Here is a 17,648-nt window from a genome sequence, read left to right as displayed (position 1 = left end):
ATACAAACGGAAAAGGTAAAAATTCGAGTAAAAGTTGTACACAAACGATAATTCAATGAAATAAGAGATTTACAATTTCAGAAGTAATTGCGTTTGCTTTGCGTGATTGAAAAAATCATCGATGACGTATTTGTTCAAACGTGCGTGTATAATCGACGGAGAATAATACGACAACAAATGTTTTTGATGTATGTACACGACAGGATAAATTTATCGTGGAATACAAATAATGGAAAAAGCTTCATTCACGCGCAATTACGACGCAGCCAGCTCGATTTAAAAAGAAAATTCGATTTACCGATACTCGATCAAAATACCACGTTTCCAGCAGCATAATTTTTCTATGAAATGCAAACTGTGTAACCGTGTTATTTAGGGTTTCGTTGAGAGTCGCACGACGGTGTCTCGTTACCACGCGCCAATACGATCGCACAATAATTTTTAATTATGAAATAAAGTTGCTGGCCACATCGTAATTGCAAATACAAATGCGGATAGCGGCGCGCAATTCGAATTACGAAATAACGTAAAACGCGATAGTAACGGTAAACTAGAATGTGATGTAAAAAATACGTTGTAACCTTACCTTTATCGTTATTTCGAAAGCTCATTTCCAAGTGCAAATACAAACGTTATATAATATAGAATATATTGTAGAATAATATAGAGAGAAACAGTTTACCACGTAATGAGAGGAGAAACACACGTAGGAAGCTAATCCGTTTCGCATTATCTTTTGTACATGCGAACATTATACGTACATACGCGCGTGTTTGTGCGTGTACACGTTCGAATACCAGTGACATTTACTCGAATATTTCTTCAAAGAAATATCCGATTCAAACTGATTAAGAAACTAATTAAAAATTCCATAAACCTACATAATTTTCAAAAAAATATGAATATTCTCGAGACGGGCTTCTTACACTCGTACCGTCAATATGAGAATGAAACACAATTTCCTAAAAGTTGCATCCTTCTTTTTCCTTCCCTCTCTTTCTGGTCCCTCCCCTCGTATTAGTGGCCAGTCTGCAGATATCAAACCGAAACATATACAAAACGTGTATATTTATTGCTTTCAATATTTATTTTACCTGAAACATGTATGCAACTTAATTGATTCTGTTAAAATATGTCAAAGTATGGCAGAAAATATTGCACGTTTCAAGAGTTTTATTTATCGAGATGAAGCGTTCAGTTGAAACGCATATAATTCAAATATATATTTCAACGTTCTACGTAATTATTATTTTTAAATGAAAATCATCGCATCTGTAAATTAAACGAATATCTTAATAGTTTGCGAAGCCGATGTTTCCTTTTCGGATATTAGCGATCGTAAAATAAATAAAAATGATCGATAAACGTATCAGCGAAATACTTGGGGCTGTAATGTAACGTGCTTGAACGAAGCAAATCCAAAAACGATACCTGCCACCGCTTAATTCGGTTAGATTTGTCGAAATAGAACGCGACTAGCAATGACTCTAGAAACGCCTCTTAAGTCGCTGATAAATGCGCAGACATGCAACGGGTGTGGAGGAGCAGGTGGAAACAAGTAACGTCGCGGAATTTATGATGACATCGATCACCAGCGTATAGAAGTAACTATAAATGTTCATACTAGTGTATCACACGTGCGAGTGCACTGTGCGATTGCTTATCAGTCATTTGAAATTCGAATTAATAGCGCGGTCCCTGTGTTTGCTGTGTCTACAAATACGTTGCGCTATCCAGTTATACAAAGTTCAAGCGAATCACACGCAAAAGCGAGTACGTCTCGATTTCCAACGCAAAAGTAAAGAAAAGACGTGGAATAAGATTTTTTCATTCTCGGCATAGTTTTCGAGAAAATCGAATTTCAAAATTTATCGTACGTACGTTCTAGTTAAACACGCTCGAACGCTATTCCCTTTAATATCAAGTTTTATTACGATTTTCTACGATTTACTACGATAAGATTTTTAAAACGGAGATGCTACGAATGATAAAACGCAACGTAAATGAAACGTTTGAAACCATTAGGAGCGAGATGAAATTAGGTTTCGATATCAAGTAACAAGTTTTACTCTTTCGCTTGGGAAAGCTATCGCTCTTTTCCCTCGATATTCGATATCACAAATCTAAAGTTTAATTTACGAGACGAGAAGTTCCGAATGTAAAATACAGATAGGAACTTTAACGCGGAAAGCATAGCTATGCGAATGACCTAAATAACGTCGCACTTTACCGGATCATTACTAAAACCGTACAAATTACTACGAAGTAGGAATAGAGGAAAGAGTAAATTAAAAATGTTCTCCGTTCAAAAGTGGTAGCAGCAAAGTCCATAAAATATCGTGGTAACAGTTTATACTTCGTTAAGGAAAATGTATATATCATCCTGTTGGATTGCTTCCATTAACGAGGCGAAAGTACACAAGAAGAGACCCGTAAAACGCGAAAACTCCTCGTTGGTTTTCCATGGCAGATAACGGTAGAACCGATCGAACGCTCTTGCGAACACTTCTGGTTAAAAGAACCATTTATTATCCAGTGGTAGCCACTGACGTTTCTGGCTGATTTAAGAAATATCAATATGGAAAACGTACCTCCGGAAACTGAATTCACAGGATCCAGTCCAGTTCAAACGATCAAATATTACCTCATACGCATTTTTCATTTGTGATAAAACGTAAAAATTGTTCTCATACGCACGCGCTACATTTGAAAAATTCAACTCGACTTTGTTATTCTAAACGGAACGTTTCATTCTGTTCCCGTTAGAGTGTTGTTTCATCGCGACCGGCCATATCGGCGATATCGAATTTTTATCGAAATTAAAACAACGAATCAGGAAACGGGAAATTTTCACGAAAAGATCGCGAATGTCGCCGTTCTTCGTTACGTTTAATCGTGAATCAGTTCGTTAATCGTTACTACTCGGAAATTTCATAGCACAGACTTTGATATTTCCTTATGGATTTCCGTGAGTAGGAAAGTTTCGCGTTTAATCTTACTTAGATTCTTAGAATCTTCGTAGAAGGTGTCAGACGGCGTGGTCTACGCTCTGCGGCACCGAATATCATAGTCTTCATCCCCGTGACTCGTAGCTTGTACCAGATACGCTGCATACGTCGCGTTGAGTTTAAAGATCACCTTCGTCCCCCGAGTTGCGCTAGATTCGTAGTTCGAGTTCGGTTTGCCGGGTCACCGTGATATTTTTGCGTTTGCGATTTTTAAACGTTAAAAACCGATACACGATATTTCAGGCGCTATTTTGATGCTGCAGAACTATACATAGTAAGCGTCGCATAATACATATAGTCGTAGGATATTCCGCGATTTGATTGATTGTACTGGGAAAACATGTATTTTTGGAAATATACATATATTTGAAATTCAATACTCTGTTACTGTATATTAACATGTATCATCCTTTATAGGCGAATGCATAACCAGGATATTGATATTATTATGAAAATTAATATTATCACGATGTTATTATTACGAATTAGTAATACGAGACAGATACCCACGTAGTGTCGAACTTAACATAAAATTCAAACAAAAGTAGTAAATAGGAATTGCAGAGTTTTATTCGTATGAAACAATTTACGCGAGCGAAATATATTTAGCGGTTATATTTCGGAACGTTATTCGTTTCGGTATAGACGCTTCTCGTTGCAAAAGACGAGGAAATAGTTTCATCGAAAACGTAACCAGAATACTTTGTGGTTGAATAACTATGTACGAGCGTACCACGAGAAACGCCCCGTGGAGCTTTAAAACATAAAGCGCTACCTAAAGAACAAAGTTCTTAGTTTCGCCGCGAAATGTGTCGTTTCGAAACGATCTGAATAAATCTTATTTAATTTCAGAATCAAATAAAACTTCCTGTTTATGCGCCATATATTATTCTCTCGCTATATGTAATCCGTTACAACTCGCGCAAAGTATTTTCTCGTGTTTCTCTACCTTTCGGTTAGTCCGGCTGGAATATCCACGCAAGATGAAGAAAATCTACTCTCACTGTTTATCGACTACGCTTTCTACATTTTCATGGTTATATGTATTTGCCCGATATTCCCGCAAACAAGAAAATTCTTTTGAACCAACACGGTCGCGGTATCACGAAGAAGCTCCGCCTTTGAAAGCGTTCGATAGATCTGCCGATTTCTTAAAAAATGCCTCGGAATTCAATTCACCGACGACAGCAAGGAATTACGGAAATCCTGAGAGAAAAACAGGCGGAGAGTAGACAGAAGAGGGTGAAAAAGTATACCTACTCGTAATACGTTATACTCGTGGCTTCTTGAGCCGTAGTCCTTTAGTCGTTGTGCGGGTGTTTCGCGAAAGAACAGGAGCCAAGTTAAGACGTCGAGTTCGACTCGAAAAAAGTTTTCGCATTACGGCAAGCACTTGCGCCAAGCACTGCGACAGATTCCAATTTAAACGTGTTCCACAAACGTGAATCTTCATATTTTCGTTAGAGATCCGTTTTTCGCCTGATAAATGCGCCCTGCTCTTACGTTTTCTGATTTATCACGAACTCCACCTCGCTCGAAACGTTATCGATCTGACTGTCCTAATACACGGCGGTTAACGTTTCGCCTTGTTATATATTTATATCGTTGTTATATATCCGTGGTTTTGAATTCAGGGAATATCCTGATTGGCCACGACGTAAGTAAAATATCATTGAAGTGGAAACGGCATTTACGAACCTCGAGAATAGTAGTTTGGTTCTGTTGAATTTATTTCCTAAGTCTTCTCTCTTCTCTCACGTCGCTTTTCCGATATTTTGAATATCTCTTTCTTTCAAGATGTATTCTCATGCAAAACCTACATAGATATACATGTACATGAACGCATATACATAAGTAAGTCACCGATGTTCTAGATTCGAAAGGATGATCCAGTGAGAAATAAAATTGCATAATTCGGAAAGATAGACCTTGTGATGCAGATGCTTCCTCTCGGACTATTTTGTTCGCGAAAGGAAATCTTTTATTTATTTATGTTTCTATCTTTTACATGTACGCGTATGCATTGATATTAAACGTAACTATCTGCTACGTTAGCTTACGATGGAATAACGGTAGAATCGAAGTGCACTTTAAAATCTGTATCGCAGCAGATACGTGTCTATGATATATGTTAAGCGATCGAATTTTTTTACGGCGATATAAAATTGCGTAAGGTTATTGTTTCGCCATTGTAAAAAATCGACATGACGCGAATGGAACTGGCCTAATTCGTCGTTGCTTAAACGTTTTTCCTGAAACGCGCTTGAAAGGATGCGCCGCTGATCTTGAAAGCCTCGGGGTGAGTTTGCTAATTTGAGACTACATCGGTGGTTGTCAGATGATAAATTTCGTCGAGAGGCTGAAAGATGTCTCGTAGGAAAATCTGTGATGGCGGAACCGATCGTACGACTCGGTTGCCTAACTCTCCGTGCGGATAAGTCTTATTGTATAACGATATAGCGTCATAGGAGTTTACGAACAACTTTTCTACTACGTTATATGCAAGTTTAAACTTGTATAACGAAAACAAGATTTGAGTTTGATCCATGATTCGCTCTGATACTCTATTTCCTATTCTATGTTAACGCGATTCGGTTATTTTCGAATATCAAACTCTTCCACCGAATGTAATAACAAAGTTAAAACGTTGCCTTCGATTTGACTCGATGCAACGTGTACGATCGCCGAGAGATCTCCTTCTTTCGTTTCAACTTTCCGCGATAAAGGTACAGGCAACGACAATCGAGAATCCTGTTGCTCGCGTTTAATTTTGAAAAACCGAACGACTCGGGTAAATTCCGCTACATCTCTCGTAATACCGAAAGCTAAAACCGAAACAGAAGCTCGGAACGATAGAAAATTTGCGTCTTTACGTATTACACTTACGACACGGAGAAAATTAACGACCAGAGTGTTTCCTCTTTAGCGTTATATCTCCACGAAGGAAAAAATAAAAGAAGAAAGATGAGAGGAACGAGAAATAAAAGAATTCTACCATTCTCGTTCTTACTTTTATGAAGTGACAATAGTAAAATAATAAAAGAACTATCTCTCCTGGTGTTTTATTCCCGCGCAGTAAAAGAAACGAAACGACGAAAAGTCTTCTTCACTCGGCGTTTCACTTTTACAGGAAACGAGGGAGCATCGTTTCTAAGGTTATATAGATCGTCTCTCGTATAGCGTGGACCGTTCTGCGCGATTTACGTAACCCGGTTCTTATTTACTATCGAAGAAAGGCACGCTCGTTTGAATAAACACACTCGTTAATCGCGGCAACTTACATTCATCAGCTCCAAAAAGATTGGACGAAGCGCGCACGGTTGCTCTTTCAGGAGTTGCAACTTTTTCATACGGCAGAGGCCAGCGAACTCTTCCACGGTAACAAGGCGTGTTTAACAAGTCAACGCGTTAAGTTTTAACGTAAGATTAATGGAAACTTAGGTAGACGTGACTTCCAAGATACCTATAGAGACTTATACCTAAAACGTTCGCGTTTCACAATACGAGCATCTCGAAAGAATAACATGGTAAGAGAAGACGAGTTAGATTGTTAGACGAATCTCTAGTTATCTACTATATCCTATAGCCAATAGTCGGTCTTTAGAGCTGAGAGTTCAATTTATCCGTGCTTCGAGGCTAACGTGTGCCAGACGTGGTTATCAAGATACGAAGAACCTAACTCGTATCGATTTATCAAAGAATCGTTTAGCAGTGTTTTTTGGCCGAATCTCCGTCTACCGTCCGATACAGTTTGAAATTTAATTTAGGATCGGACACTGACGATCTTATCGCATCGAACAGCGAGGAATATTCTTTTCGTAGAAGTAACCTTCACGGAGGAAAATTAGAGGACAGAATGGAGATGAGTCGTTCGTTTATCATCGTTAAATCGAGTCGAAGAAGTTTTATTTCCCTGGTTTAATACATTTTTGATAATTATCCGAATGGGATAAAATCTCTAATTACACGTTAATTAACAGAGAAATCGATGATGTACGTCGGATGTACTCGTACCTCGAGGCTTGAGAAATTTACTTGGTCGAGTTAGCGTCGAAATGAGCGAACGAGTTACTGGCGAGATTTTCAACGACGTAATAACAGACCTCGACGATACGTTATCGGAGCAACATCCGAGAAAGTGGAACAGCAGATTTGTGACATATTTGTCAAAATGACATTAGCGTGGAAGATATCGTATCGCGAGGAGGTTTGTGTAGAAAAAACCAAGCTAGAGAATGCGTGGAGTGCACTACTTCCGGTATGTGCTAACTTTCAGAACGAGCAAGGCGTGATGTCGAGGACACGAGCCACTCGGATTTCAGCAAGAGGTTTCGCATTTCATTCTCACTTACCGTTAGCAAGAGTGCAACGAGATATTTCGAGGATGTTTTCCTACCTTCTTTCTTCCATTCCCTTTAAACATTATTAAATACACCCGCGTGGTCTCTTATGTCTTCGGTTTGAGAACGTACATCGCCTTCAAACGTACAAACCACTATCTATAAATACAACGAACGTTGACAACAGAACAGAACTGCGAGAGTGTCGTACCGAAGAAAAAGGTGGAACAATAGTGTGAGATTAAAGAAAAGAAAAGTGTGTATTTCAGCCTGGCTCTGCTAGACTCGTCAGTAACCTAGAAACGTAAAACGCTAGGAAACCTTCTGTAACAAGGAAGCGGTTTATTGGTGGATATACGTGTATAGTATCGTTGCGTGTTTTTGCGTATTTATCGTTCGTTATTTTTAGTTATATCGCGTTATTTCATCGCGCGAACAATAGCAATTAATTAAACGGTAGAGAATTGAATTGATCGACAATTCCAACAAATTCATTCGGTTGGAGGTTCCAGACGCGATTATTCGTTGCTGCTATTAAATTAATTGCTTTCGTTTCGTGCACAATATGATAAACAAAGATAGATGCAACAAGCAGTAGTCTACAGCGAGATCCGTCCGCGCTTACCACAGACAAACGTTTTAAATATATTTCACAAAGACTCGTATTGGCTTCTCCGCTAAAACAAGAAAGTTTCTCTTTTCTGGCGAGTACTCAGAGAATGACGTAGGTTATCTCTCGGTGAAATTATATTACGACGCGTACGTGTAAGTTCGATGGAAATAATAACGTAACAGTTATGGAAGCCGCGTTCTGTTACAATTAATGAAATAACGAAGCACGCGAAAGAACCTAATTCTTCTCTATTATATTATTTATTCGTTGCAAATATTTCATAACAGATATCGTAGAAACAATCACGTGGCGCAAAACGCAAGGGTCTCGTTTTTAATTTCTCAATTAGAAAGAGGAAAGGCTTGGTTCGTTATCTGTAAAGACCTTTGTTGCAAAACGGAACGCACTCCGATATGTAAAAATTCTTATACCCGATAACTGTATTATGCTCGTTGCTGTTCCGACGACGCGGCATATCCATAGAATATCCATCGCGTTCTCGGTAATTCCGATCGTAACCATCGAGGGACAATACCGTGCCTCCAAGATAATTGTAACTTGGCGAAGCAAAGATGAAAACCGATGCGATGGCTCCTTTAAATCCCGACTTTCCTCGTTAAATATTCTACAGATGTTAAAACATTTCTGGCATAGTTCGGCACACAAAAGCATCCCGTGAATCTCCACTGCCGATGCCGATGCTTTTCTTCCGAACTATCTGTCGGCGAGGAAACGGAAGCTAGGTGTTGGTAAAAGTTGGTACAAAAAGAAGCGCGATTCAACGAACGGCGCCTATCGACGAGTGGTTCGTTTCAAGCCATTAGCAAGCACCTCGAGTTTTTTTCAAAGCATTCCAAAACCAAAGTTCAGATAGAACAAAGAAGGTTAACGAACTCCTCCTTTGCAGCTACCATCTTCAGACGACTTCCGTTTTAATGAATCTGTATAAATAATCTCGAGCTGTGTCCTCAACAGACGACCATTATTATCCCCTCCACGCCTCTCGGCTTTCGGCTCGCTGGCCACTGAGCCTTCTTTTGCCAATTGGCGCGATTTCTCAGGAATAAGATGCGTAGTGTTCAGCTTACAACATAATATATGAAATATAAGGAAACATTTATGTTTCCTTCGACTAATGACCACTATCATCCCTTCCACGCCTCCTTGGCCTTTCGTCACTAAGCCTTTTAAGAATTGTCTCGCTAGCTAGCCACGAACGCCCAGGAGTAAGACGCGTAGCGTGCAACTTATAATATATGAAAATAAGGAAATACGAATGTTTCCTTGTTTTAAACTACCAATGAAATAACATAATTTCATCCGCGTTTTAAAGCATATTTGGCCCCTGTCCCGTGTCATGCGGACAAGAGCCAGTTTTTTTCACAGATTCTCCAGCAATTTCTCGTTGATATACCGCAAAATTCGCGTTCACCCCGATAATAATTTATTTGTTCGTACATAGTTGGATAGAGAGGATGCATGGCCATTACGATGCAGTTAAAACAATTTTTCTTTTAATAGATTTACAAGCGAAATAAATCCATCGCCGGTAAATCTACATATTGTACAATGCAGCTAACAAATATCGCATGAGGTATTAGTTGCCAACTATTTATTTATTGCCGCGCTGTATTACTTTACCGTAAGCTACGTATATGCATTTTCGTAACACGTTCGGTTTACTTTGTTTTACCTTATTCCGCGAATATGCATATAATGCCCCGTTTGTTATAAAAATACTGTTCTTCGTTTTATCCCAGCCATAAATTAAGTTATAAACGACTGTATCATTTCTGCGACGTTATTATTCATCGATACGTTACAGTTTGTTGGGTAAAAAGTCTATTATCAGGTTATACTATCGAAATTAAACTGCAATTTCTTACTGTTGTTTTATCAAACACGCTTTATTGGATCTTGTGTTATCGTTAATCATTTAAGGCGGTTCGTCAAACGTGCAACTTTGTCGAATAATTCGAGATCTTAATAATAACATCGTCGCGTTTATGAAAAATCGACCTGCAAGTTACGAGGTTCTGACGCGAGAAACTTCATAAAATTTCCAACTTCACTGAGGCGTGTAAAGAAACCCTTGGAGATATAACGACACGGTATTTCAGTGAAAACATCATTAGCTGGAAATAAAGTCGTTACGGCGCGGCGGTCATAGTAGTCTGAGAAATAGAATATAAAGTTACGTTTGCTTTGAATTTTAACCCTCGAATGTTTCGTTTAATAAATTTACATCGCCGAAGAGAAATATTTAACGATGCTGCTTGTTGTTAGCTATCTCGATGACGATTAATTTTCATTTTTATCAACTAAATAAATTGACTAATTGACAAATGATCGAATCGGTGAAATCCAATTTACTGAGAAGAGAAATACTGCTCCGTACGGAATATGATTACCGTTACAAAGACAATAAATAAACCGGGAATAGAAAAACATATCTGTTATTTTAAAGCAGAAAAATATTTGAAGGTTGATTTAGGAACTGCGTAAATACGCGGAAACTAATAAAAATTGAGAAACGATGTTGAAGCGACGATGGAAAACGTTAAAATAGTGATCGATTATTTGAAAATCACAGGTTGTAGAAACGCAGCAGTGGCATATTTTGTTGTCGTTATCGTTTCGATCGGAGCAACATGACGATCGAGCCGATTCGAAGCTTTCGATGCGTTCTACGCGTTTCTCACGTTCGCTCGAATATAAAAACTTGATGACGATATTGATCAAAAGCGAAGTATTTTTTCGCATGTCGCGTGTTCCGGTAGAGCGCGACACCAATTACGATCCTTTTTACACGAGTTTATCGACCGGCTAGTGCTCGAATATCTTATGACTGGACGTTTCGTGTAACGTGGCTCTCTAGCAAAAAGCTAACAGCGAGAGCAGTACGACGAACAAACTGAGTGACAGGTGAAAAAGCCAACCATTAGAGGACCCTTGAACGCGAACACGCGATTCTGTCGCAATGCTGGCTATACGACCGATTAATTATCGATTCAAATTTTAGTTGCGTCCGATAAATCATGCCGCAGCTGCGCGTGCACTTGAATTCGTTTCTATAATTTCGTTCCAACGAAATTCGGACGCTCAAAAGCAAGGAAACGCCGCTTCTGGCTAGTCTGCAAACCATTTTCACGAACGATCGAACGAATGTTTCGCTAATAACGAATTTTATCGTTCTCGGCGATTTATATGTATTCCTGTGTGAAGGGGAGTTTTCAATTCGTTCGAGTATCGTACAAAAAATTGTCCAGTTTTAGTTCAGTTTGACAATGGAACCGAAGCATCGATATTATTTGAACGTTTTCGAAGAAAATTCCTATCACGTGAAATTTGCTAGAAACATTTTCTTCTGGTAGCACGTACTATCTTTCGATTTTAACTGGAACGTGGAATAAAATATACATGTAGAGTAATGAAAATGAAAAAAAATTGAGGACTAGTAAATATCCCGTCGAGGGAAAATGCAGGGAAATAGAAACGAAGTAAAATTGATCAACTTTGGGTATTGCGTTAAGTCAACGTTACAAACAGTCGTTAAACAAAAATATTCGAGCTTTATCAGAATGGCGAAAAATTAATTTTCGAAGATTCGACCTAGATAAAAAATGAAAATATGGAATTCTCTCGAAATAAATGAATTCTGACCGTTTTCGTTAATTGATTTCAATAATCAGCGAATAATTTGCGAGAGAAGATTTTGCGCTACAAAAATTTGTCTATTTAGAGAAGTGCAACGCGTTTCTTACAATTACGATGAAACGTATTCGTCAGAGACGAGGAGAGATGATGGAAGATTATTTTGTCGGAATTTTAAGCTGGAGCTAAACCGATTCGAAAGTACATTCATACGCGTATCGATCGCTATAATTTGAATATATGAACATATGAATTTAGAAACACCGAACCAAAGAGTACAGAACGTAAAGGAACAAAAATACATGCTAAATGTATCCACGATAAGGAAGAAAAATGATCAACTTCCGCTCTACAAATTTGTTAATTCATTTACAAACCTTTGATTCGGTTACCAAAATTATTCCAGTAAAAAGATTCTGCTGCCACATTTGCGTTACTAATGAGTTATCGATTATTGATCGCGTGAATTCTTTCAGACACGTTTTCATTAAAATTCAAATTTCGTTTCGCGGCTCTGGTGAATAATAATACGAACAAAGGAAATTCATATAATCGTAGTACACCTTCGTGACGAATATGACAACTAGTATTTAAATTCAGTGGAATAAGAATTCCCTGAATATTTATATGTATATCCTTACTTTATCGAATGATATATCATGACAGTATGAAAATTCGTTGCATGACTAATTCGAAAAAACGACCAGTACTTGTACAATACTAGGAATTATCATGCCGGGATAGAGAAACTTTCTCGTTTGTAGAAGCTCTAGAGACGTTTCATTATTTCTGGAATGTTGAGAATCGAATCATTCGAAGGATGCGATCAATTTTGATGGATATAACAACAAGCGGTTTTTTTTTTTTTTAATAATATCGTCGAATGAAATCGGATGGATTCAGAGTTCAGATACGGATATCAAGAACCGTGATATTATTGTCAACGTGCTTCGTTTAATAAATTTCACGGAGTAGGATTTGAGTAGAATCGTAGTAGCAAGTTGAATTCGTGTTACGGAAGAACAAGAACTACGTCGATTTGTGAAAATCAGTTTGTTGATGGCGAGGTCACGAGTTCAGAACTAAACTGAGCTATTAGAACTGCCAGAATGACTAGAACTATTACAACTTTATGCAGTTCTGTAACAACCAATTAGACGTAGGTGCTATTTAATACCCGCATAAGTGTACAAAATGAAAATAACGCTACGAGGGTAGTGTGGGCAAACCGAAGGACCTAGAAATTTTCTGCGTCAAGCTTAAAAATATAGCATCGGTTTGGTTAAAACAAATTTGAAAAATTGACAGTTCGTCGGTCGCGAAAGCTACGAAAGAAAGGATGATAACAATACACCTTAGGGCGCGGTCTCTAAGCCATTACCGAGTTGTGATTTTACCGCGACATCGCTATTTTACTTCGTTTCTTTCTCGTTGCCGAGCTTATAAAGAGGATGGAACGTAAAACGTACTTGCCTTTCTGTTAGCAACGTGCATCCTTTGTTACTCTTAGCGTATTTTTTATATTTTATCGGAATAATCGTTCGAACGAAGATGTTGCTCCTATCAATGTACGTACATACACCGCGAGTATACGTCATTTTTGTTCTCCGTATCACGCGACAGCCTCAACTGTCCTTCGATCTATCCACGCAACGAAAATTTGTGCAACGAAAATAAACGCATGGATGGACTAGCTCGACGAGAACGAAATACCATTAACGGTGTTTATTGCTTTTGGCAGAGTGCACGGCGAAGAGCGGAGGATCGGTGGTGGAGCACCATCCGTCTTCTTACTGGGAGCAACCCTTTAGCCAGCCTTACTTCGACAACACAACGAAGAGGGATACCACGACGACCGTCGGACAAACCGCTTTCCTGCACTGCAGGGTGCGCAATCTTGGTGATCGTGCTGTAAGTTTCCAGTTACCTTATTGGCTGACTCTCGTTGATGTAATAAAAACGCGCAAGACCCCGACCAGGTCGTGTTACACGAATGAGTAGCCGCGGCTGATGAAAGTCCGGTTGTCGCGCTCCGTTCATCTACTACGCTCTTTTCCTCTCGTTCCATCGATCCTACATTTTCCGACAAATTCTGCCGTGATTCCTCGATCCGATTTTAATTCTGCTTCCGCGGCGTGACGTATATCCCTCTTTTTCTTTTGCCAAATTTTATTTAACGTTTGTGATGGACCAAGCGTATTTTTACACGATCGGTCTGCTGCAAAATTCATGATAATTGTTTACGAAGCGGACGACCTCGCCAATTTCGATGGTCTTGAGATATTTTGTCAAAATGAACTTTCTGAACAACTTTTCCCTCTGCAAGTTATCATCGCTCGGCTGTAGTTGCCAAGATACTCGCAAACAACTTCACTTCGATTTACTTTACGATTACGCTTCGCTCTGGCAAAGACGGAAAGTCTTTTATCCGGCGTTTCTAACGAAACGTAACTCCTTCTCGATAATCATTTTCAAGTCACGTAAGAAAGAATGACGAATGGATTATTATCCATAATAATTATTGGGATTATTTTGGATAATCATTATAAACTTAAGGTATTAAATAATAAGACAGATACGATTCGTGTTAAGCTTTACATTATATTATTATAATTGTTCGAAATTGGAAATACTTTAGCCGTGATACCGAAAGAGACGATTATTCGATTATTAAAATCATACTTTCGTCGAGACGGAAACTTCTGCGAATATATCGGAGAGTAAAGCCGAACGATGGCAACACGTACGAGGAAAAGTTGTTCAAAGTGTCGTGACTTTCACAACATATTTCACGATATATTTCAAGATCATTGAAACCGATAAAGTCGCGTGGATAATTAATGATGAAATAACAATCGATAATTTGTAAGTAATTACCAAATTCGTTTCTTCTTGTAAAACCTTCGAATCGAATGCACGCCAAATGTAAGTAATTGAAAATTCGCAGGTGCAAAGACTCGCGATATGAGTATTCGCATTAGGCTGTTCCTTGAACTAGACTTTTGATCGAAGATTTTGTTACATCCACCAGCGCCCATGCCTACAACCGATTAAAAATGTCGATCGAAATTCGTATAGCTTAATATGCTACAATTATACGGCTAATACCACGATGATCGAGCGATTAAGCAGTTTAGTTCGACGAAAGATATTTTAACGTCTAGTTACATTAGAAAGTAAGAAGAGCGTCTGTAGAAGGGTTTAATGATCTGAAATGTATATCAGAAAATGCCGGTTTACGTTTCGTCTCGGTACGATCATGGTACAAGCAGAACGTAGCGACTAAGAAACTGGCATTTTCGAATACGATGTGGATTATGATATAATTGTAAATACTTGGCTCGTGATTACGCGAGACAAAGGATCACGCACTCTATCCACGGTCATCTTAATGGAAAGTACTTTGATGGTTAAAGTGCATGGGTCAGCGTCGAGTAGTGACATTACTCGTTATCGACGTTATTCATGCATCACCGCATGACGCACAGGAACCCGTCAGAATCCAATCACCGATCGTAATCGACGATAAATCAGATTTCCCTTCGCTTCGACCCCACTTCAACCAGAGAGCCGCGTGCACGGTGGTGTACGGTTCTCTATCTGCGCGAAACCAGGCGTTTATATTCGCAGGCGTAAAATCAACCTAGCGACGTAACAGTAACACTCCGTGTATTGTTGTTTGGCGCGACAGCTTCGTGCCATTAGTTGTTTCAAACAGTGCTGAAAACTCGCTAAAAACCGATGAACAGGGCAATATACATGGATCACTTTTCCTCCAGGGATTATTATTGACGGACTATTTGTTATTTTCGTAAACGGATCGCGATAGAAACGTAATGGAAAAACAGCCACGTTGCGTGAGAATATGAATTGAAAGTTCCAAATTAAACTCGCTTATCGAAGCCTTCGTTTCGCGATAAATTGATTTCGAAAATTCACATACTAACTTGATTGCGAATCAAAACATATTGCGATCTTGCGAGTTTACCTATACGATCTGTGTAGTAACTGTAAATTGGATTAACACGTTCGTCGTCGCCAACTGGAAAATTTTGCGTGTTGCGCGTCAGCGGCGCTTGCACGCGTGACAGCGGTCGTGTTAAATGGAATGTAGAAACTGGAATGAGAACGCGAAGCTTCCACTGTTCGAAACTGTCGTTCGATTTTCCGTGTCGTGGAACTTGGCAAGAGAGAGAGAGCGACCGCCGCATGTGCGTGCCATAAATTAGGTCCTTCCAGCTAAGTATGTACGTACTTAAGTACATACTATGTATCACGAGCCAGGCGGATCGACTGCTTCGCGAACGGGACGCAGAGGATGGGTATTTCTCATAAAGTCGTCAACCAACGCAAACGTCCAAACAATATATATACAGTGTGTCCGATTTATATCGAACCACTTAAAAATCTAGAAGAACGCGAACGATATGAAAAAATGTTTCAAATAGAAATTGAGCAACACGAACGCGGAAATATCATACTCTTGCGTGCTTGATGTTGCGGTGACCCTGAAACCTTTTATAAAAGTGAATTTTAAATGGATACCCCCATTTTTCATTGCGTACTTTCGCAGCAGACGTTCTGACGTTTTCAAAACGCGATCTACAAACTTGTGTTTTTCGTACCATTCGCTAACAAACTTTTAAATTCCACGGAACAGTACTAGGTACGTATTACGCCAAAGGGACCGTTCGGAGCGGACCATTTTTTGGAAACATTAGAAAACTGCAATCTTGTGTTTCGACAATGCCGTATCAGTAGCAGCATTATGAAAAACATCTTTATGTGTCTCCGTGGTGTACATCGGATAACGTTAACGCCGGTAACGCGTTGAATTTTAATGTTCATATCTCGATAATGGGTGCTGCAAAAGACACGAGCCCGCAGACTTTTGAAAGCGCTGAATATTAGTTAGAAGAATATGCAACGAACAAACAAACGGAGGCATCCTTTACAGGAGGTTTCAGGATCACCGCAAGATCAAATACACAAGAGCATAGTATATCCTTCTCGATATTTTGCAATTCTTGTCCGTAATATTTATTTGTATCTGGCATGTTTTCTGAAATATTCGGATAGATTTAATTGACCTTATATACACAGTGCTGATATAATTATATCGTTTCGTTCCGATGACGGATCATTAATCATGTACGTATCTCGACATTTTGAGTTATACAGACGTATAATTTATCGCGCAGTTATAAAGACGTCGAATACGCAATACACGTTTTTCCTATGGTAGTTTTCCTTAACAATTCCGATCCTAAGGATTCGCTTTCTGATAGCCGATTTAAATCTATATATAATGTATATATAAACCGATCCTTATTGTACGATAAGTACATCTCTAAAATTGTTCTTCGTTCGCAATCGATACTCTAGTCTAGAGTAGACTATAGTATCGTAGTATACGGTATATGTATATATAATATACATATTGCGCGTTTGCAATAGAATTAGAATTCCAATATTTTCGTATTATTATCCAAGCGATGAATATAAAGTTATCAAGAGATATTTGTTACTTCTCGGAAATTGTATAACGTTTCTCCATTCTGATCTATTCAAGCTTGCCTATGTAAAGTTGTTACGTTTCGGATTATAAAGTTTGTACAGTAAACAAAGTATATTTACCTGCTTGCCTGCAGGCAAAAGTGTTTCATTTTAGATTATAAAGTTACACAGTAGTGCCTGTCAGTAAGTAAAGGTGTTTCATCTGAGATTATAAAGTTATACAATGAACAAAGTATAATGACAGTAGTGTTCGTGTTGGTTAATGAGTTAAAAGCTCGCATAACGTCGATTCTTAATAGATAGGTGCGTTAATTTTACGAGGAATTTATTTCACCAGCCTGATAGGTAAAGAATAAAAGGATCGTGCGTGTAACGAAATAAAGGAGAAACAAAGCGTAACGTTATATAAAATAACGCCGCAGTTTTTGTCACTTCATCGCTATATATATACACCATACACATATGTAGTTAGTTTGAAACTCAATAATGTACGAAAGGTTTTCCTACGTTGATCAT

At 38.7% G+C, this 17,648-nt stretch overlaps 1 protein-coding gene across 7 annotated transcripts in view; it reads left to right on the top strand.

The window, feature by feature from the left end:
• The window catches only part of LOC100647422 (basement membrane-specific heparan sulfate proteoglycan core protein), a 263,946-nt gene that overhangs the window by 196,496 nt on the left and 49,802 nt on the right, over window positions 1-17,648 (top strand). For all 7 annotated transcript variants that reach the window (XM_012310977.3, XM_012310976.3, XM_003397028.3 and 4 more), the window contains one exon: window positions 13,357-13,526. In XM_012310977.3, coding sequence (XP_012166367.1) covers window positions 13,357-13,526 — 170 coding nt within the window. The remainder of the gene's footprint in view (window positions 1-13,356; window positions 13,527-17,648) is intronic.

The sequence above is a fragment of the Bombus terrestris genome, chromosome 8, assembly GCF_910591885.1.
Source record: "Bombus terrestris chromosome 8, iyBomTerr1.2, whole genome shotgun sequence".
Classification (NCBI taxonomy): domain Eukaryota; kingdom Metazoa; phylum Arthropoda; class Insecta; order Hymenoptera; family Apidae; genus Bombus; species Bombus terrestris.
The sequence above is the reverse complement of the archived record's forward strand: the minus strand, read 5'-3'. Positions and strand labels throughout refer to the sequence as shown.